The 22,152-nt window shown below is 43.6% G+C and overlaps 1 protein-coding gene across 1 annotated transcript; it reads right to left on the reverse strand.

The window, feature by feature from the left end:
• Nucleotides 1–77: 77 nt before the first annotated feature.
• On the reverse strand, nt 78–20,913 carry klf13 (Kruppel like factor 13). Its single transcript, XM_068015659.1, has 2 exons — nt 20,204–20,913; nt 78–3,645 (listed from the first exon to the last, which is right to left on the reverse strand). The coding sequence occupies exons 1-2, from the start codon at nt 20,580–20,582 to the stop codon at nt 3,359–3,361; spliced, it is 666 nt and encodes a 221-aa protein (XP_067871760.1). The 5' UTR covers nt 20,583–20,913; the 3' UTR covers nt 78–3,358.
• Nucleotides 20,914–22,152: the final 1,239 nt, after the last annotated feature.

The raw sequence follows: 22,152 nt of genomic DNA on the forward strand, positions 1-22,152 counted from the left end.
GGTGCTAAACTGGAGCTATTTGCTGTTGCTCTCATTCAAAGATGTAGTTCTCAATAACAAATGTGTCTGACAAAAACTCTTATTTACAAATTTATTCAAATGAAGCCCTCACTAACCATGCATATAATGTATTAAGAAGCTGTATTTTTACTCTTGTTAAATTTTGCATAGGGCAATAATCACCAAGTGGATCTACTCAGTAAAATTACAAAAAGCGTACAAAGCAGAACAACAGAGAAGTGAGCACCAAGATCATGAAGTGAGATCCCCCGCGTAATGATTGGGTCCAAATGGTGAGTCACCGTCTGGCGCTCTCTAGTTGGATATGGTTTATTTAATGAAAATAGAAATATTTACATACCATGTGCACATGGGGCAATGAGGAACAATTGAACAGAGTCAGACTGGCGAGGGAGAATCTCACCAAATCACAGGTTAGATATCCCCAAAATATAAACACAATACAAGCACCAAAGGATCACACTTGCTAAAATACACAGCTCAGCTTGTAATGTTGGTACAGATACTCTTGTTCACTTTTATATATTAAACCAGAGAATTTAGACTCTCCAGAAATCTGTGATCATTCTTTATTCCGGGGAGAGGGGGCGGGGGGTGGGTGGCAGTGTGATGGACCGTTTGTTTCAAAGCCAAGAGATGTTCATAGTGGGTAATGAAATATTTACCCAATTTAGGTATGATCGCAATTCCCAGGGCAGATACCCCAAATCGAAGCAGAGTAAAGCTCCCTCTACACTCTCCCCATCAAACACTCCCAGTGCAGGTATAGCCCAGGGTTAGATACAGAGTAAAGCTCCCTCTACACTCCCCATCAAACACTCCCAGTGCAGGTATAGCCCAGGGTTAGATACAGAGTAAAGCTCCCTCTACACTCTCCCCATCAAACACTCCCAGGACAGGTACAGCCCAGGGTAACTAACTCTAGATTTCTGCACTAATGTGATTTTTTTTTCTCCTCTCATTTTGGAGTAAGATTGTCTATTTGTGCTATAGCAGCAGAAATTAGTTTAGGAATCTCAGTCTGCAGTCACAAAGAACTAGACAGAGATTCCCATATTCATTCCATGCAAAACGCTTCCACCAAATCGAAGATTTTACCCCCAGTCTTGAACCAAACCTCTGAGATGAAAGTATAATATATATCCCACTGCTCCAGCCAGCTCCTAACCTAGTTTACAAAATCTTTAAAGAACTTTTCTCCTCTTCTAATCCTGTTGTAGTCATTCCTCGCCATGGAATCCCTCCTAAATGACTGCAGTACTAGATGTGTTTGGCACTCTTTCAAACCAGTTCCCAGTTCAGCGTGCTGTCCCACAGTGGGCCACATTGGAGAGCTTTCAGTCTCTCCAGAGCCCATTTTTATCAGGAAACCAGTTTACAATGCTCTGGTCTGAAAACTGACACTTACCTAACTGTGACACAAGCAGGTCTGTTCAGTGGCCTTGGGAGTTCACCTCACTACCAGCCTCGTGACAAAGCAACTTGGCCTGCTTCCAGTTACAATCCACAGCTGCATAACCAGGACTTTCATATCCAAAGTGATTAATATTTTTCAGCACTTTTTAATGGACTGGCCAGTGTAATACTAAGCAATACAAGGTCCCACATTTCATCTTCAGTCTACTGAGTTATCTGAAGCCACCTGAGCAGCAGATAAGGTATTTATTCCTCTTCCTGATCACAGTCCTATGATCCTTGCTGGAAAATGCATGGCTACAGACATTTGAAAAGAACAAGACAGACTGTGACAACGCAACGTAGCCATTGTTCATAGTGTAGGTACACAGGTGAAGATTAGCAACTTGAGTGAGGGTATAGAGGGGCCGCGAGTGCCCGTGAGTCCAGTACCACAGCAAGAGTCAGCATCTTTAGTGGGGGGAGGAAAAGGTTACCAAAAAAACGTGGATGTACAATTAAGAGTTTTGACAATTATGCAGACAAAATCTTCAATGAAAAGGGACAGATCTCAAAACAAACTGTAAATTTTTGTGGTTTAACACAAATTACAAAGTAATTCTTGCATGTAACAGTTTAACTGACAGGCCAGTTGACATTAATTCAACTGCTATCATACATATACAATAAATGTTTTATCACTCAACTTGACCATACATTTTCCTTTTTTTTAATAATTAAAGGACCAGCCTGTTGCATTTTACAGTTAAATAGAAACCCAAAAATAAATACAGCAGATTACCTCAGAGTATCTGTGTGTCAATGTATTTCAGACACACTTACTACTGGAGTGTGCAAGAGGTACAGGAGTAAAGTTATCTGATATCAAAATCAAGTACCTGTTGTTCTACACTGACCCTATCAACACGACAAACACAAGGGACTGGAGGCAACAGCTTCCATGCAAAGCAAGTACATATGCAGGTCCACATGGATTCCTATGGAATGTATATACTTAAATTCACTCCACAAAGCAACCAATAACCGAGAGTATACAATGTGCTACATCTGACGGCACTTAAACAATTTTCTAAAATATTTTAAAACTTTTTGGAATGGCTTTTATATTTTTGTTAGTCCATAACATTAAATCTCCAAGTGTTTGTACAATTTTGGAGAGTAATTACTTTTTTGGGGGGGAGGGGGGGGGCGCGTGAGGGAGGGGTGGTTAGCAGGGAAAACAACTTTCACTAGCAGCTTGTAACTTCATAAGCCAAGAGGAGGAAAGTTCTGATCCCTCCACCTCGTGCGTTGTTGTGCAATTACCGACTGGAAGTGATATGCTATGTACTTGGGGGGGGGGGGGGGGGGGCGCGGGGGCGGTAGTGACAGGTCACCAGGGGTTTAAATGTCTCTGCAATCCCTTTTCTCTGTTCAGCCACCAATGAAATGTGCTGCAACTGGGAAGAGCATACAGATTAAAACAGCCCATGATAAAGACTTCAGCTACAAACATTAAAATTTAAAGAACAGATTCCAGGAGAGGAGTCCAACTATGAGCTCCCTCCACCTTCGCACCACCCACCACCCCCCCTCCCCGCCATATCCAATGTAATCAGAGTGCAAATATTTAAGGTAAGGCGGTGGTACAGGAGAAACTTGTAATCATCCCTGAGGGAAAAAACTGAACCAGGTTAAATTCGAGCCACATGTTGCTTTCTGTATTGTGCAGTTTTAATAAAAACATGTCCTGAGGTGAATGTGTAATTGTTTTGTGTTTTTTTTTTAAAGCTGTTGTTCTTTTTGAAAGATTCAGTAGCAGTAACGCTGCCCCTTCAATATCAACCAATTTCATTTCCCTTTTGTTTTTTATAGTCACAGCAAGGTACCACTGTTGGGAGATTAGGTGAGTCAGAAGTGCAGCCATCAAGCACAGGTGTATTTAGGGTGAGCTGGCAGGACTCAGGGCTGGGCTGGAAACGTCCGATCTGCTGTAATCACTGACTGAGCCAGGTCGCGAGCTGTGCGTTCTCTTCAGCATGCTGGGATGGAAATTGGCGTGGCGCCGAGCATGCTTCATCAGGTGGTCGCTGCGCATAAAGCGTTTCTCACAGATAGGGCAGCTGAAACGTTTCTCGCCCGTGTGGGTGCGGTAGTGTCGCGCCAGTTCATCTGAGCGGGCAAACTTCTTGTTGCAATCTGGCCAAGTGCACGCAAAAGGCCTCTCACCTGGAATTTAAATAAACAAATCTAATAAACAATAAGCGGAATTTGGGTACCTCTATCCTCCCCTGAAGGCACTATACGAACATATGAATTAGGAGCAGGAGTAGGCCACCCGGCCCTTTGAGCCTGCTCCGCCATTCAATAAGATCATGGCTGATCTGATAGTAACCTCAACTCCACATTTTCACCTACCCCCAATAACCTTTCACCCCCTTGCCTATCAAGAATCTATCTACCCTCTGTCTTAAAAATATTCAAAGACTTTGCTTCCAATGCTTTTTGAGGAAGAGAATTCCAAAGAGACTCAACCCTCAGAAAAAAAAATTCTCCTCATCTCGGTCTTAAATGGGAAACCCCTTATTTTTAAACAGTGACCCCTAATTCTAGATTTTTCCACAACAGGAAGCATCCTTTCCACATCTACCCTGTCAAGACCCCTCAGAATCTTGTAGGTTTCAATATCATCCCACCACCCCCACAGTCCAGGTGCTGACCCTCCCCGATACTGATTCTCACTGGGGTAAAAGGTTCCAGAGGTGCCAGTCACCCAAGTATCAACTTTTCAGGTCGAAGCCAGATTGTACTCTCACCTGATGCTCAAACAAGCACTTTCCTTCAGGAACAGACACTTAGCTGATTAAAACCTACCTCTTTGAACAAGCGTTTGGTCACCAGTCCTAATATATCCTTTGTTAGCTCTGTGTCACATTTTGTCTGATCACTATCCTCTGAAGCGCCTTGGGCTGTTTTGCTACATATAAATGTAAGTTATAGTTGATCCTACCCCTCCTGAACCCAGGGGTGCTGAGGCTATTGGTAGCCTTCATCACTTTGCAGGTTGACATTACCAAATTCAGCAGTGACCAGGGACAGAACATGGGACCCTGTGGTCAGGTTCCACACCAGGCATTGTGCAGATCCAATTAGCCATTAAGGGAGTCTGACCATTTCAGCACTGAATACATTGTCAAAAGCCCATTTGACAACCTCATACACCAGCAATAATGGGATCAGGTCTAATTCTACCAGGGTAAATTGGGGGACAGTTTTTTTTTGTTTGAAATTTGCTCATCACAAGGGATGGTGGTGGTGGTGGAGAATGGAGCAGGGATAGGCACCGACATGTTGCACTATGGACATTTGACAAAATTATTGACTCAGCCACAGACATGTGGGCAATTAAGCTGTATATAAAGTGGATAGCCAATCTAATGCCATCAAAATACAATCCAATTTAAAACACATTTAACACATTTCTCCTTATAAAGTAGCTAAGCATACAAACATCAATGGAGAGCAGCACAACTGTAATAGCTAGCTAGCAAGCAAAATAGTATGCAATGCCAATGCAAACTACTTTTGTTGACAACTTTTGTTGCTAGCTGCACCAAATCACAAGGTGACAGATGGGCCTCATCAGATGGCTCTGTGGATTCATGCTGTATCAGGAGCGCAAATTCATCCAATAAACAATGAAACTCAAGGAGAGGATTGTTATTGTGGTTATTGAGGTGAGACAGTAGAAAAATCAGCAATAGAAAGTCAGACCACTTCTCACACTGCTGTTGTCACAAGACAATTTAATCCATGATGGTCTCTGTTTGTGCAACTTCTCCACCTGCTTGTAATAAGTGTCTGAAGACAGCCAACAAAAGAGCAGTGATCTCTAAATCAGGAGAATTTTATAGGGTGAAGCTGATAACACATCAGAAGAGTCATGTAAAACAGAAGAGCAGAGTGAGACAGGAAGGGACAGAGAGATTAACAGTAAGTAACCAAGACTAGTTTATTCATCTTGACAGGCTGTTAAACCAGGTCCTGGAGTCTAAAATACAAAAACAACGAGGGTGTGGGAAAATGGCGCACTGACACGGAACACCAAAGTCCGAGTGTATCAAGCCTGTGTCCTCAGTACCTTGCTCTACGGCAGCAAGGCCTGGACAACGCAAGGGGCGGCGCAGTGGTTAGCACCGCAGCCTCACAGCTCCAGCGACCCGGGTTCAATTCTGGGTACTGCCTGTGTGGAGTTTGCAAGTTCTCCCTGTGTCTGCGTGGGTTTTCTCCGGGTGCTCCGGTTTCCTCCCACAAGCCAAAAGTCTTGCAGGTTGGTAGGTAAATTGGCCATTATAAATTGCCACTAGTATAGGTAGGTGGTAGGGAAATGTGGGGATGTGGTAGGAATATGGGATTAGTGTAGGATTAGTATAAATGGGTGGTTGATGGTCGGCACAGACTCGGTGGGCCGAAGGGCCTGTTTCAGTGCTGTATCTCTAAAACTAAAACTAAACAGAATCTCTTGAATCTCTAAGACACAAAAACCCAACAGGAAAGGGGAATCAACCATGGCTAACAAAAGTTAAGGATTGCATTAGTTCAAAGGAAGTAGTTTATAAGATCACGATAAAAAGTGGTAAGCCCCGAGGATTGAGAGCAATTTAGAGTCCATCAAAAGAGGACCAAGAAACTGATAAAGAAAGGGAAAAGAAATTATGAATCCAAGCTAGCTAAAAACATAAAGGCAGACTGTAAAATCTTCTTTAGGTATGTGAAAAGGAAAGGATTAGCAATGTGGATCCATTATAGGCGGACACAGGAGAGTTTGTGGTGGAGAATGAGGAAATGGGTGTCAGGCAAGCCCCCCCACCCCACCTGCCAAGAATGAGGAAAATTAATTTTGCCACATGAACATTGATTTTAAACTATTGTTGGGGAAGAAAGAACTTGCTTTTAAAAACAATTGATGACTTTGGCTGGAGAGAGATATTAGCATATCAACAGACAAGTACTTCAAAGGAGAAAGGAGTTACTCCTTGCTCCAATTTAATCCACAATGGACTTTTGATTACCAGACGTTGAAGCAATCCAGGTTAACTACTAAGATGGCTGAATACACAAACAGACGTGGTCAGGCTAGTTTAGTCACATGACTGACTGTTGGCGGTTTTTGAATTTGAACTTCCAACAAGGAATTTGAAATCGGAAAGCTGTTTTCTCCTGGACTAAGAAGACCTCTCTCCTGTCTGCTCTCATCTCTCTCTCACCAGCTTCGGAAACCATTGAAGACACATGAACCCCAAGAGAGAAACGTCGCCTACAGTAAACAAGGTTTAAGAAGAATACTGGGCCCCAACGAAAAGTAAGAGCTGACTACAATCAAGGACTCTACAGCAAGCTGGAAACACAAACAGTAACAAGAAACCCCCTTTTAGAGACTGCCTCAAACCTCTCCATTTTATTTATTTTTTGTCCCTATTTGCATGTGTGTATCACGTGTGCATGCTAGTGTGGGCACGTGATATATCTGTCGGCATTAACCGTATTAGAGTTTAAGTTTAAGGGTTAATAAATTTCACTTTTCTTCTTTAAACCTAAAGAAAACCTGGTGTGCTCATTTCTTTGCCTTATAATTGGAAAGCTGTGAACAAGGATTCACAAAGGGGCAGTTCAAAACACAGTGTGTTTAAAATTAAACTCTGCTGCAATAAGACCAGGTGAAGACAGTAAAAGACTCCTAGACACCTTTCTCACCTGGTCGGTCGTAACATGGTGGAGAGACTAAACAATTACTTTGTGTCTGTCTTCATGGAGAAAGACTCACAAAATCACTCAAATACTAGGGAACCAAGGGACTTGTAAAAATTAGGAACTGAAGGTAATTAGTATCAATAAAGAGGTAGTACTCAAAACATTAATTGGATTGCAACTTGATAAATCCCCTGGACCAGAGGAGCTATATCCCAGGTGTTGAAGGAGGTGGCTAGAGAATTAGTGGATGTATTGGTGGTTATCTTTCTAAATTCTAGATTCTGGAAGGCTTCCTGCAGACTGGGAAGTAGCAAATGTAGCCCCACTATTTAAGAAGGAGAAAGCAGAAACAAATTAACAGCCACTCCAAAAACAAATCCAGAGGTAGAAACAAGTTTCAGGGAACGATAGGTAGAAATTACATTGGAAGTACCACTGTAGTATAAAATGCTGTTGGAAGGACAAAAGAAGTAAAAATTGCGTGTGTGTGTGTAAGTCTATGTTGGTGTTTGGTCTCTTTGTGTGTTCAGAAATTGTTGAATGGTAAATGTGAATGTGTGTGAAGCGTTTCAGTGAAGTTGTATTAAATTAGTCTAAGTTAAAAGAAGCTAGAAGGAGCTACAATAAAGATGAGTGTTTAAATTATTAGAAAGCATTGTTTTCTAACTTGTTTTGTTTGTGGTCGTGAAATTTATAGGATAGATCTGGGTTGTACAGATTGACCCTGTTGATGAGGCAGAACAGTAGATACAGGGGTCCACATGTAAAGACAGGTAAATTAAATCAATCTGGCTGTTTGGTATATCAGGCTAAGTGTAAGCAGCAGGAGGAAAAGCATAGATGGAGTTAGAATTGAGTAAATTAAGGAAAGAGAAGGAAGATAGGTGTGCCATAGTTGACAAGACAAAGAGTCAATTACAGAAAGAAATGGATAAACGAGAGGAGGAACAACCCAGACATACAGAAGAGACAACTCGGTGGATCGGGAAAGTGGAGTTCCTAAAGGCATATTGTGCAGATATATCAAGGTAAAGGGAAAAGAGGGAAGCAGACGAGAGATTGTTGAGGCAGAGGTGTAGTGAAACTGAGCAGGAGCAAGATTTACTCAGCCCTACCAGCGGAAGGGAGAATGGCTTGAGGCACCTGGGACGAAATGAAGACTTGGGTAGCTAGGGCAATGGGCCTCAGAAAAGGGGACACATCAGCTAGTTCAGGATACTCGACAAAGAATGACTGAAAGGCTGCTGCATAACTTCTTGGAGTTTGTCTGCTTTGTGAGAGTTTATCTTTTTCCTTTTAGTTTCTAATTATAGTTGTTGCAAGACATTTGAAGAAGGGAGAATTGGGATCGTTGATGTAATAGGTTTATTTCTGTTTCCCTTCCTTTAAACGCACGTGCTACTCTTTTTCTGTCTGTGGGTGTGGGTGTGGATTTATTTATTTTATTTGGGCACATGGTGTTTGTTGGCTTGAATTTGCGATTTTTCAGTGCAATTTTAAAACTGAGACATACTGGCACAAACTATTGGCAACTGGGAATGAAGCTCCAGTTTGCTTTCCAAATATAAAGATAAGTCCAGAGCCTTGTAAAAGTCCAGCAGAAACCCAGTTTTAACCTTTCAAACTTTTGCAGCAAGTTAAACAAGACGCAATTCAAATGTGGCTAAGGAGGGAACATCAGAACTTGGAAGTTATTCTAAAGCACAGGGAAAAGTTGCCAGGAGTAGGGGATCGAGTGATTGTTGGGGTTCTACTTGCAAAACCAGGCTTAGCATCTCACTGGCAAGGACCTTACGAGGTCCCGATGACCAGCAACACTTGTACATGTGGATGTGGAAGGGAAAGGCCGGTGGAAATACTGGACACAGATCAAGGAGTATGGGAACGACTGGCGCCCACTATGTTCTCTCTTTACAGGACCATGAAAACTGCAGTACTGCTGATATGTCTGGCAACCACGAGCGCAGAAGGAACCAAGTCGGTTGACTGGGGGACCCAACAAAGTCTGTTCTATAAGAACTCGAGCGATGCCAATTGTGATCGGGCGTGTGGAACATTAAATGTCACGGTTAACAAACTAGTATGCCTAAGGAGTAGCTCAGGACAGTTGATAATGGGGAACAGCAGTGCCTGAAGTTGTAAAGCATGGCAATGAAGATTCCCTTTATACTTAAAGCAGTCATGCATAAATCTAGCGTCAGTATCACCCACTGTAGTTCTAACTTTATAACCCCTATTCTCTCTGTATGCAGTTACTTGTTGGATTAGGTTTTATTCAAGTTATTTGTTATTAAATTGTCTAATCAACATGAATGTTGACTGCAGGGTCCCATTTTGGGTAATCTGTTCATTATTTGTATCCTGAATGAGAGATGTTGTTGGACTCCATTAAGTGTACATGAGCACATTGGCTCGCTTCGTGGCTGAACTGCACAGCCAGATTCACTGATTTAATTGTAACTCTTAATTTTAAAAATCAAATTGCTAGAATAATTGTGTAGAGCCAGTCAGTATTTATTCATGAATTATGGCTGTTAGCTATAAAGAGCTTTCTGACTTCTAAATCATTTTGAGCAAAGCAATGTTTAAATGGAATTTTAAGTTAGAATTGAATTTAACCAAGATGCTAGCAAAACACTAAAAAACCAGGGCATCTAAACCCTTCTCCGGGTTGAGAATACAGGGATCACAGGAGATAGCAATTGGCCAAAGAACTACCTTGTACCTAAATACACGACCCAGAGAGATTCCCTCCTTACGGGATCTTGCTGGCTGGGTGTAGGAAATAATGTTGTCTGTCCACATCCCATAGGGATAGGGACTAGAGCCACGCATGGTTTTAATACCACCCTAAACTGTACCCTTGAAATTTCCAGCGCCTGCCATGGACTAACGCAGGTGGCATACCGTGGAGAAGGGGAATACTGCATGACCACCAGCGAACCTTAATACCAGTACGGTAACATCCACTGCCCAGTGATCAACTCTAGTTTCTGCTTCCACCCCAGGACCCTAACGACAATTGGACATTCGGCCAAAGCTCAAATCCAGCCTCCCCATAGGGAGTGGATGAACATAACCAATGATCTAATGGAGGGCTTGTTGAGATACCTGCTTCCCAAAGGGTAGTAAATCCCTAAACTGCTGGAAATCTACTGAAGGTGAGGGAAGTGGCCCGGACAACAATGAAGCAGTATCACCGAATCAAACAGGAGGTCAAGCAACTGGGAGAAGTTGTGGTAGCCGAACTGGAGGAGACATTGTGGTGGGAGGCGGCTTGGGACTGGGGTATTAGGATGGATGTTCACCCCTGGATCAGAATTGATTCCCATGTACTGGTAGTAGTGCAGTTACTAATTGCTAACGGACTTATGGTTGAATGTTGTACCCTGGCTCCTAAATTGAGATGTTAGACATAATTTAGAAAATGTAACTGTGCAAATCTTACCACCAATCTGGCCAACAGTGATGGAGCAAGGAGCACTTAGCGTTAGTTGGCCATCTCCCTAGTACTTTAGGGCCGAAAGGGGGGGCTGAAGTGGTACCCCGGGAGTACTGCAGGCTTGACTAAAATTGCTGTAATTTATGTAGAATAATACAAAGTATCAATCCCAGACTGAGCCTGGTCACTAGGACACAGGAGGGCTCATAAGAGGATGCTAGGGAAGGATCCGAAGCTCATCGAAACCGGTAGGATCCCCGGATTATTCGAGGGGCAGAGGATCCTAGGGTAATGGCTACCTTGGGCCAGGTGCTGGGCAACAGCCAAAAGGGGGGTCTGTAGGGGAGACTAGCATAGGGAACTATGGTGTACTTGGCATAACTTAGGTCCCTGTAACTTGAGAAAGCTTGCTTGCTAAACACACAAATTATATGAATATCTAATCAGAAGGTAACGAGCTCAGGAGAGAGACACCCGAATTCTATGAATAGCCTAAGAATCTTATGATTGGATAATCAAGAGGTTGACGAGGTGAATAACATAACCAAGGCAGGATGAGATCAGGGAAGGCAATAGATGGGAGATGATGTAATTAAGGAACAGTTTATCAAGTCAACCTCCTGTAAAACTGTATAAAATGACTACTGGAACAATGTATTAGCAGAACCCCTACAATCACACGTTTGTACAAGTGTTTTTGGGTACCAGGGCAAGCCCTCACCCTTACATTAGAATATCTAATGGCTATTGGTGTTTACTAAGGAAGAGGATGCTGATAAAATATCAGGAGAAGCAGAGATGGTGGAGGTAATGGATGGGGTGAAAATTGATAGGATGTTCTGGAAAGACTGGCTATGCTTAGAATGGATAAGTTGCCTGGTCAGGATGGTTTGCATTACAGATTGCTAAAGGAAGTGAGGGTGGAAATAGTGGAAGGGTTTGCCATAATCTTCCAATCTTTCCTAGATACAGAGAAGATGCCAGAGGATTGGAGAGTGGCAAATGTGACACCCTTAATCAAGACAGAGTGTAGGGACATTCCTAGTAACTAGAGGTCAGTCAGTGGTGGGTAAAGTTTAGAAACAATAATCAGGAAAAAAATCAACAGGTACTTGGAGAGGTTTGAGTTAATTACAGAGAGCCAGCATGGATTTGTAAAAGGCAGATCATGCTTGACTGATCAAAATTAATTATTTTAATGAAGTAACAGACAGTTGATGAAGGGAATGCAATGGATGTTGTCTATATGGATTTTAAGAAAGCGTTTTACGAAGTACCGCATAAAAGGCTGGTTTATAAAATTGAGGCTCATGGAATAGGACGGTCATTGTCAGCTTGGATAAAAAATTGGCTTAAGGACAGAAAACAGTGAGTCATGATAAATGGTTATTTTTAAGACTGGAAGATGCTAGACCAGGGGTGTCCAACCTTTTCGCGTGGGGTCCATATTATAGTTTTTGTCCTACATAGGGGGCCAATGAGCAAATTTCGGAAAGATAAAGGTATGAAAAATGTATTATACTTTTAATCAAAACAACAAAAATATTGCATTTTTGTGAACAAGCTTTAAATGAGAAGACTAACTTATTAACTTACTTTCTTGTTACTATTTTGAACACTGATTTAGTGAGATACCTGGCATTGTTTTTGTTTGCAGAAGTAGACTATGTCTGCCCGCACGCTTGATGTGGCGATGCAGAGTATTCCAGATAGATGCCCATCTGTCAGGAGTGATCTTGATCACTCTCTCTTCCGTCTCTCTCTCCCTCTCTGTCTCTGTCTCTCTGTCCTTTCTCACTCTGTCTCTGTCTGTGTGTGCATGTCTCCCCTCCCCGCATGCCCCGTCACCCGTGTTCCCCCCAGCCCCGCTCCCAGGGACCAGGCTTGGGCCCTGCCGCCTCCTCAGGCAACTTCCCCTTGGTGATGGTGGTGGAGATGAAGAGCCTGGGGGCCCAAGGCCCAGGCCAGATCTGCATGCAGATTGAGCCTGGGGCCTGAACTAAAGGCCGGCCAGGCCGAAATGGGAATGGAGTTCGGGCGGGAAGCGCTGGCATACAGGCAGCTCATCCCGGGCAACGCCATGTTGTTAAAATGAGCCCAAACATCAGGTACTTAAGAGCATCTGCCATCTTGGTAAAGGAGGACATGCGCAGTGAGGCATCTCCTCCACATCCGGAAAGGAGCTGCAGCCGTTGTCAGTCACAAAGTTCTGGCAGGCCAGAAGAAGCCAATGGCCAATTTCCAGTGGGAATTTCTCATCCTTGTTGGGCCCGATGGAAACCTTTGGCAGGCCATATTCTGGCCTGTGGACCCTATGTTGGATAACCCTTTGGATGATAGTGTTCCCCAAGGTTCAATGCTAGGACCACTGCTTTTTTTGATGTATATAAATGACTTGGATATTGGAATACAGTGCAAAATGTAACATTTGCTGATGACCCCAACTTGGAGGAGTGGCACATAGTGAGGATGATGAAATTTGACTGCAACAGGATGTAGATAGGCTAGCAAAATGGGCAGACAAGTGGCATATGAAATTTAATACAGAGAAGTGTGAGGTGATGCATTGTGGCAGAAGAGATAGGGAGAGGCAATATAGACTTAATAGCACAGTTCTAAAGAGTATGCAGGGACCTTGGGGTTCATGTGCACAGATCTTTGAAAGTGGCAGGATATATTGAGAGAGTGGTTAGCAAGGCATATTGGGTCTTAGGCTTCAAAAATGGAAGCATTGAGTACAAAAGCAGGGAATTTATGCTGAACCTTTATAAATGTCTGGTTAGCCCACAAATAAGTGTATTGTAGCCAGTTCTGGTCACCACACTTTACAAAGAATGTGAGGGTCCTTGAGAGGGTGCAGAAGAGATTTACCAGAATGGCTCCAGGGAAGAGGGATTTTAGCTACAAGGTTAGGTTGGAGTAGCAAGAGTTGTTCTCCTTGAAGCAAAGGAGATTGAGGGGAGATTTGATCGAGGTGTACAAGATTATGGTGGGTTTAAATCAGGTAGACAAAGAAAAGCTGTTCCCATTAGCTGATGGGTCAAGGACTAGGGTCACAAATGTAAACAAGAGATGCAGAAAAGTTGTGAGGAAGAACAGTTTTTTTTAAACGCAGTGAGTGGTAATGACCTGGAACTTGCTGCCTACAAAGGTGATGGAAGCAGACAAGATCAATGATTTCAAAAGGAAATTGGATGGCCAATTTAGAGAAATAAACTTGCAGGGCTACGGAGATAGAGCGTGGGAATGAGACAGACTGGATTGACTGCCAGCATGGACTCGATGGTCCGAATGGCCTCCTTCTGTGTCATTATGACTCTGACTTTCCACTTCACACACTAGGTACTGGTGATAAGCACTTCCAATGCAGTTACAACATTGGTTCGACACAAAATAAAGCTCCCTCTACACTTACATCAAACACTCCCAGGGCAGGTACATAGGTTAGTAGAGTAATTTCCCTCTACACTGTCCCATCAAACACTGCCAGTAAAAACAGTTGAACAGTATAAAAGATTGTTGCGTGGTTGTGGTAGGTAAAATGACATACTCTATGGTCCTACCTACTGGTATGTATTGCACCAACTTGTTTGTGAAATCTCAAAGCTTCCTTGGCATGGCCAGTCAGACACCTAATCCCATGTGTTGAACTGACTCTAGTGAGTAAGACACACCCTGCCCTGCAGGGATAAAATGCCACTGATACTAAATCCTAATTACTATCTCTGACAGCAAAAGTCACCCACAACATTATGGGAGCTGCCACCTCATTTTCCCCACCCCAAAAAAAAACTTTGCAATCTGAAAAGTTGCAAATGGTAGAAAACAAAAGTGACTGTACCACTCCAAAGTAACTCAACGTAAGTAAAGCTTTGAGATAAAACACTGTAAATGCATGGCATTTTAAAGGAGGTCTAAACTGGGCCTGATAACATTCATCAGAGTTTTATGGGAATATTGTGAATATCAACTCTTTTGACCTCAAGAAATAGTTTACTTCAGCCAGAGAGCAAAGAGCTAGGGACGAGTGTAGTTCATCAATGAGGGACAGGTATCAAAACAATGACCAGTGTCCAATGACCAACAGCAGACACCTCACATTTTGAAAAGTCAGAGGTAGTTTAGTTGACTGACAGTGTTGGGTTTCATACCCCAATAAATGATTCTGTTTGTGCTCCAGACTGAATGATGGGCAGTAATTCCTGTATCTTTCTGACTCACATCTGCTGGCTGTGGTGTTTTTACACGTTTTGATGTTTCAGGAAGGGAGACTGTGTGACAACACCACCACAAACTTGCATTTATATAGCACCTTTAAGATAGTAAAAATTTCTAAGGAGTGTTAGCAAACAGAATTTCACACTGAGCACAGAAATATTAGGACATGTTTGGGTTAAAGGCAAGTTTTAAGGAGCATCTTAAAGGAGGAGGGAGAGGTAGAGAGGTGCCAATGATGGAGCAGTTAAAACTGGGGATGTGCAAGAGGCAAGAATTGGATGAATGCAAACACCTCAGAGGAATGCAGCACTGGAGATTACAGAGATGGGGAGGGGTGAGGCCATGGGGGGATTTGAAAACATGGATGAGAATTCTAAATTTGAGGTGTTGCCAGACCGGGCACCAATGTAGGTTAACAAGCACAGGGGTGTTGGGTGAATGGGACTTGATGTGAGTTAGGATTGGGCAGCAGAGTTTCAGATGAGCTCAGGTTTGCGGAGGGAGTGAGGAGAGAGACCGGCCAGGAGAGCAGTATGGGTTTGGGTGAAGAAAACCTGCAAGTCCATTTGATCTCTTTCAGAACACCAACTTCACTCTCATCCCAGTGTCAATATATGCCCCAATTTTTGCTGACCTTCGCTGTATTTTTACAGAATGTCATCAGCCAATGCTATCACCAATACATTTCATGGGCAGCATTGTCAGGCAAATTTATTAATTACAAAGGCCATGACAGAATGACAGAAATCACATGAAGCCACACAGGGCTATTGCTAGCTTCCTCGTACCTGAGCGTAGAACCAATTCAATTTGGCGCTGCCTCAATGAACCAGCCACTGATTATTTGACAATTTACTTGTTTAAAAAAAAGTGTGAATTGTTCACCTTTGTCTATTTTTATAGTGCCTTTAACATAGTAATATACTAATCCCAGCAGCTGAGTGTGAGAGAATTACCTTCTGTGCCACCGAATTAAGAGGAGGAAATCAACCATGATTCTTGTTCCTGATCACTTGCTGGAAAGTGTGTGGGAGAACATTGGGCGAGAGCAGGATCGAGGTGTGTGATGCCCTGTATGCCAGCTGTCTCTTTTTATTTATTCTCAGGATGCAAATGTTACACCCTTGTTCAAAAAAGGATGTAAGGATAAGTTCAGCAACTATAAACCAGTTGGTTTAATCTTGGTGCTGGGAAAACTTTTCGTAACTATGATCCAAGTCAAATTTAACAGTCACTTGGACAAATGTGGATTAATTAAGGAAAGCCAGCATGGATTTTTTAAGGGCAAATCATGTTTAACTAATTTGATTTGAGTCTTTTGATGAGGTAACACAGAAGATTGATGAGGGTAATGCAGTTGATGCGGTGTTCATGCACTTCTAAAGGGTGTTTGATAAAGTGCCATATTTTGTTTAGAGATACAGCACTGAAACAGGCCCTTCGGCCCACTGAGTCTGTGCCGACCATCAACCACCCATTTATACTAATCCTACACTAATTCGATATTCCTACCACATCCCCACCTGTCCCTATATTTCCCTACCACCTACCTAGGGGCAATTTATAATGGCCAATTTACCTATCAACCTGCAGGTCTTTGGCATGTGGGAGGAAACCGGAGCACCCGGAGGAAACCCACGCAGACACAGGGAGAACTTGCAAACTCCACACAGGCAGTACCCAGAATTGAACCCGGGTCGCTGGAGCTGTGAGGCTGCGGTGCTAATCACTGCGCCACTGTGCCGCCCCAAGCTTGTCAGCACAGTTGAACCCATGGAATAAAAGGGTCAGTTGCAGCACGAATACAAAGTTGGCTGAGTGACAGCAAACAGAGAATAGTGGTGAAAGGTTGTTTTTTGGACTGGAGCAAGGTAGAGTGGAGCAAGGGGTTCCCTGGAGTCAGTATTAGGACCACTGCTTTCCTTGATCTATATTAATAACCTAGACTTGGATTTGCAGATGACTCAAGACTTGGAAATATTGTGAACTGTGTGTGAGGAGGATAGTTTTTTTTACTCATTTGTGGGTGTTGCTGACTAGGCCAGCATTTATTGCCCATCCCTAGTTGCCCTTAAACTGAGTAGCTTGCTAGGTCATTTCATGGGGCATTTTAAGAGTCGGCCACATTGCTGTGGATCTGGAGTCACATGTAGGCCAGACCAGGTAAGGACAGCAGATTTCCTTCCCTAAAGGACATTAGTGAACCAGATCAGTTTTTACAATTATTGACAATGGTTTCATGGTCATCATTAGACTAGCTTTTTAATTCCTGAATTCAGATTTCACTATCTGCCATGATGGGATTTGAACCCATGTCCCCAGAGCAGTAGCATGGATTTCTAAGTTACCAGTCCAGTGACATTACCACTATGCCACTGCCTCCCCCAGCAATAGATGGTAAGAGTATATAGACAGGCTAGTGGAATGGGTAGATACTTGGCAGATGGAATTTAATGCGGAGAAGTGTGAAGTGAGACATTTTGATAGGAAGAACGAGGAGAGGCAATATACGATAAAAGATACAGTTCTAAAGGTGCAGGAGCAAAGGGACCTGGGGGTATATCTGCACAAATTGTATAAGGGGGAAGGGCTGGTTGAGAAAGCAGTTAAGAAGGCTTGTGGGATTCTGGACTTTATAAATAGTGGTATCGATGCAAAAGCAAGGAAGTTATGGTGAACCTTTATAAAACACTGGTTCGACCTCAACTGGAGTATTGTGTCCAGTTCTAGGCACTTCAGGAAGGATATGAGGGCATTAGAGTGGGTGCAGAAAAGATTGACGAGAATGTTCCCGGGATGAGGAACTTCAGTTCCAAGGATAGATTCGATAAGTTGGGGTTGTTCTGCTCAGAGAAGGTTGAGAGGAAATTTGATGGAGTTGTTCAAAATCATGATTGGTCTGGTCAGAATGGATAGGGAGAAACTGTTCCTATTGGTGGAAGGATCGCGAGCCAAAGGACACCGATTTGAGGTAAGTGGCAAAAGAACCAGAGGCGACATGAGGCAAACGTTTTTTGTGCAGTGTGTGGTTAGGATCTGGAATGCACTACGTGAGTATGTGGTGGAGGCAGATTCAATCGCGGCTTTCAAAAGGGAATTGGATAATTATTTGGAGAGAAAAGATTTCCAGTGCTAAAAGGAAAAAGCAGGGGTGTGGGACTAGCTGGGCTGTTCTCACAGTGGGCCGGCATGGACACGATGGGCCGAATGGCCTTCTGCACTGTAATCATTCTGTGATTCTGTATGGGCATTGCTGCCAAGGCTGGCATTTATTGTCCATCTCTAGATGCCCTTGAGAAGGTGTTGGTGAGCTGCCACTTTGAACTGCTGCAGTGCTCTTAGATAGGAAGTTTCAGGATTTTGACACACCAATAATGATTTGTAACTTGCAGGTGATGTTCCCATCCACCTGCTGTCTTTGGCTTTCTAAGTGGTGGAGATCAGGGGTTTGGGCGGTTTTGCAATGCATCTTGTAGATGGTACACACTTCTGCCACTGTGTGCCTGTGCTGGAGAGAGTTAATGTTTAAGGGGTGAATGGGATGCCATCAAGCAGGCTGCTTTGACCTCTCTATATGAAATGGCTTGAATGATCCAGCATTCAGTACCTGTTGAACTGTGCCCCAAATGAGTGAAGGCCTTTGGAAGAGGGAATTAAAATTCCACAAAGCCTGGGAGTTTAAGCACTGCACCAAACCAGAAATTTAATGGCGAAATCATCTTAAAAGATTTTACAAATTCTTGACCAGTTTGACATCACTATGAAGAACCAGAGCAAACCCTCTTTTTTTTAAAAAAAAAAGCATTGCCTTTTTTTTCTCATAAAGATGCTGCCCATTTAAATACACCAGGAAATTAGTTCAGTGTGTGCTTGTGGTAATCTATAATTTCATTTTGTTTTGCTGGTTGTTTTCCTTTTGGACAGAAAAAATCTTTCCAAAAGGTTTAACACTTTCTTCAGAAGCAGGCAGAGTGCACGGACAGCTGAGTGCTCTGGTTGTTACTCCTATAAAATTCCTAATGTCTTGGTTGTTTAAACCGTTAACCTAGGGGTTAAACATGAGCACTTAACGAGTGCTCCAAAAAAACATTCATAAGAGAACTCCCTGTCTGGTCCATTCCCCACTCACTCCCTGTCTGATTTATAAACTGCTAGGTCAACACAGAACTTAAAGCAGCTCTCTGAATTTATTTATATTTCTCAAATTTATTTGCTTATCACTAAAGTTTTTATTTGGTGTGTCTTTAAATATATATCCATTGTTGAGAATTTTTATATTTACTCCAGTGACCACTGGGCTTGCAGGTACAAGAATGCCCAATGTCAGAAATCACTGATCCTGATCACTGGCAGCTGTACAGTTTATTTAATTAGCAGAGTCTGAGATGGTAGGAGTGGGGGGGGGTGAGATTTTGGGTTGTGGTGAGAGACCAGGGTTTAATGGGTGTCTTGCAACAAACATTTACAGCTGCTGTTCCTGCTATATTTGCCTGAAGGGTTTCTCAAATACTCAACAGTATTTTTAGATTGTTTACTGGATTTGTGATTTATAAACTGAATGATTGATCCATCAGGCCTGTTTAGTGACTGAATCAAATTGTGTTTTTATTACTTATGATTCTGGGTTTTTCAGAAACACATTTTTGCAATTCCACCCAGAATTTCTTTTAGAAATCACAAACTTTGTCAATAATGGAGGGTCAGCTGTGTTCCAGCCTGGGATTGGGATTGGACACAGTTGTCTGGGCTGGGATTGGAGCCACTGTTCCTGTCTGGGAGTCCCGTGTTCCTGGCTGGGATTGGGTTAGATAGACTTATAGAGGGAGAGAGATACAGCACTGAAACAGGCCCTTCAGCCCACTGAGTCTGTGCTGACCATCAATCACCCATTTATACTAATCCTACGTCCCCTACCATATCCCCATCTTCCCCCAATTCTCCTACCACCTACCGACACAAGGGGCAATTTACAATGGCCAATTTACCTATCAACCTGCAAGTCTTTGGCTGTGGTGCTAACCACTGCGCCACCCTGTGTTCTTGGCTGGGGTTAGGAATTGGGGCTCATGTTCCTGGCTGGGATTGAGGCCAGTGTTCTGGGATTGGGAACTGGGGCCAATGTTGTGCAGATTCACTCTGTCATCCCGTGTGTTTACAATCCCTCTAGCACGGGCTGGTGGGAGGGGCTGAACCAGTATTTTGGGGTCATGGGGGTAATTTTAACTCCACTGACCAGGTGGGAAGCCCATGGGGATTGGGTGCAATTCCAGAATTACACCCCACTTCATATTGGAGAGGAAAACCTGCGTTGCGTCTGATTCCCGTCAGTTTCTGGGCAGGTTAAAATTGCGTGCCAGACGCGCCACCCTGTCTCACCTGTGTGAGTCCGGAGGTGAGCCTTCAGGTGCGAGGATTTGCCGTAGATCTTCTCACAGCCCGGGTAGTGACACTGGTGCTTCTTGGGCCGCCGGTCCTGGGCGCACCGACCTTTGCCTCTCCGGCCTCTCGGGGAAGGTGTGGCTGCTTCCCACACACACTTACCGGGCGCCGGGCTCCTCTTCTCCCCGATCCTCGCCACGTCCTGCGGATTTACATCAGCCGAGGGTCCGGGCAGCAGCAGCCCGGTGCTGGGGCTTCCCTTGGCCTGATGCTCCCCCGGTGGAATGGCTGTTTGACCGGTACTGTGAATGACCGCAGTCCGGGACATGGAAACCAGGCACTCGGCAGCGAAACGATCGAAAGCTGCGCTCGCCATTCCTCATGCGAGAGCAAAATGCAGCAAGGAAACAAACCCAAACCCAGTCCCAGCTGCACCAAGACCCTTTGTTCAATGCTGAGTGAACACGCCTAGACTCCAGGAAATATTGCAATGCAGAAAATAAAAGGATCTGCACAACCCCGGAATCAGCCTTATCCTATTTAACAAGCCCCCTCCCGGCCAATTTAGAGGCAAAGGTTTAGATAAAACATTATTTAATTAAAAACAAACTAATCTGTCACTTTTGTCTTGTAGCTAAAAAATGGGATCTGCCTTATTACAGTTTGAGTATCAGGTTAGGGGCGGGATATGGACTGTCACTCCTTGAGGCTGCACTTCCATTGGTTCTGTTGCCCTCTAAAGGGGTGGCATGTCCCATATCGTTTAACCGCATCACCATGGGCAGGGCAAGTTTAATAGCCCTGTCACACGCCAGCTCTCTCGTGACAAGATGTTCCCTGTTTAAATACTCACTCACATTACTAGCTTTCAATTTGTTTATCTGCTGTTGAGAGAATGCAGAAATACGAGGAGCCAGGTTTATCCCTTAACCATCCAGCGAGTCTGTTTTTGACCTGGAATATACATTCTGCCACTCCACATTTCAGCCACTGTGTAACCCACATTGCAGGCCTCAGGTAGTTGAACAAAATGTTCAATTATTTATGTGCATCAGCTCACTCCCCCATTTCGGTACACAATTCCAAGTATGGAGGTGTGGGCAGTGTGAGGACTGCACTCTAAATCACTGCCAACTTGTCATGTTCGGTTCGAGTTTGGCACTTGGCAACTTAGACACATGCTTGCTTTTATCCCAAGCTCAGAGATCCCTCGACTATCCAGTAGCATTTGTCAGTCATGGGATGAACAGCAGCAGGCAGAACAAGCCAAGAGTTTGTGTACTGCAGGCTTAACAAGAAAGGATTGTCAGTGGGGACAATGCTGCTGTATGTACGGGGACATGAGATGAGGGGCTGAGGCATTTCAAATGATTTATTACAATAACATTGCTCATTCTGGTGCCACACACTCGATTCCCCAGTCACAGGTCCATAATCCTGATCTGTACCCTGATTAGGGGGAACTTACTCTAACTGGCTGTGTTGTACCTTTACCTGAAGTGGGAGTGCTTTTTTCCAAGACCAAAGTGTTCCATTTACTGTTGTTAATTTCCCTTCCTTCGATGAGCACGAGAAACTAGGAATCCAAGTTTTAGATAAAATGCCAGAATATATAGATGAATCGCTGGAACCCATGTAGGATTCCCTGGCACAGCCCTGGGGGTGAACCCCTGGGCTCTGCACAATCCTGGTGTTCCAAATCTTTCTTGTATTTCCCTCTGGTGGGTGTTAAGTGAGCGCTTCTGTTTTTCTGTGTAAGATATGTTTTAAGAAATTATAGTTGAATTTTTGACATTGAATCATCTGGAGATTGCTGAACTTTGTGGGTGTTTTTCTTAAACAGAAGGCTGACCAGTAAACAACTTTTTACTGGAAGGCACATGTTTGCAAAGAACCCAGCAGGGGATTTGACAAGCTACTTGCTTATTGGCAAGTCAGGATTTATG

The sequence above is a fragment of the Heterodontus francisci genome, chromosome 35 (assembly GCF_036365525.1).
Source record: "Heterodontus francisci isolate sHetFra1 chromosome 35, sHetFra1.hap1, whole genome shotgun sequence".
Lineage (NCBI taxonomy): Eukaryota > Metazoa > Chordata > Chondrichthyes > Heterodontiformes > Heterodontidae > Heterodontus > Heterodontus francisci.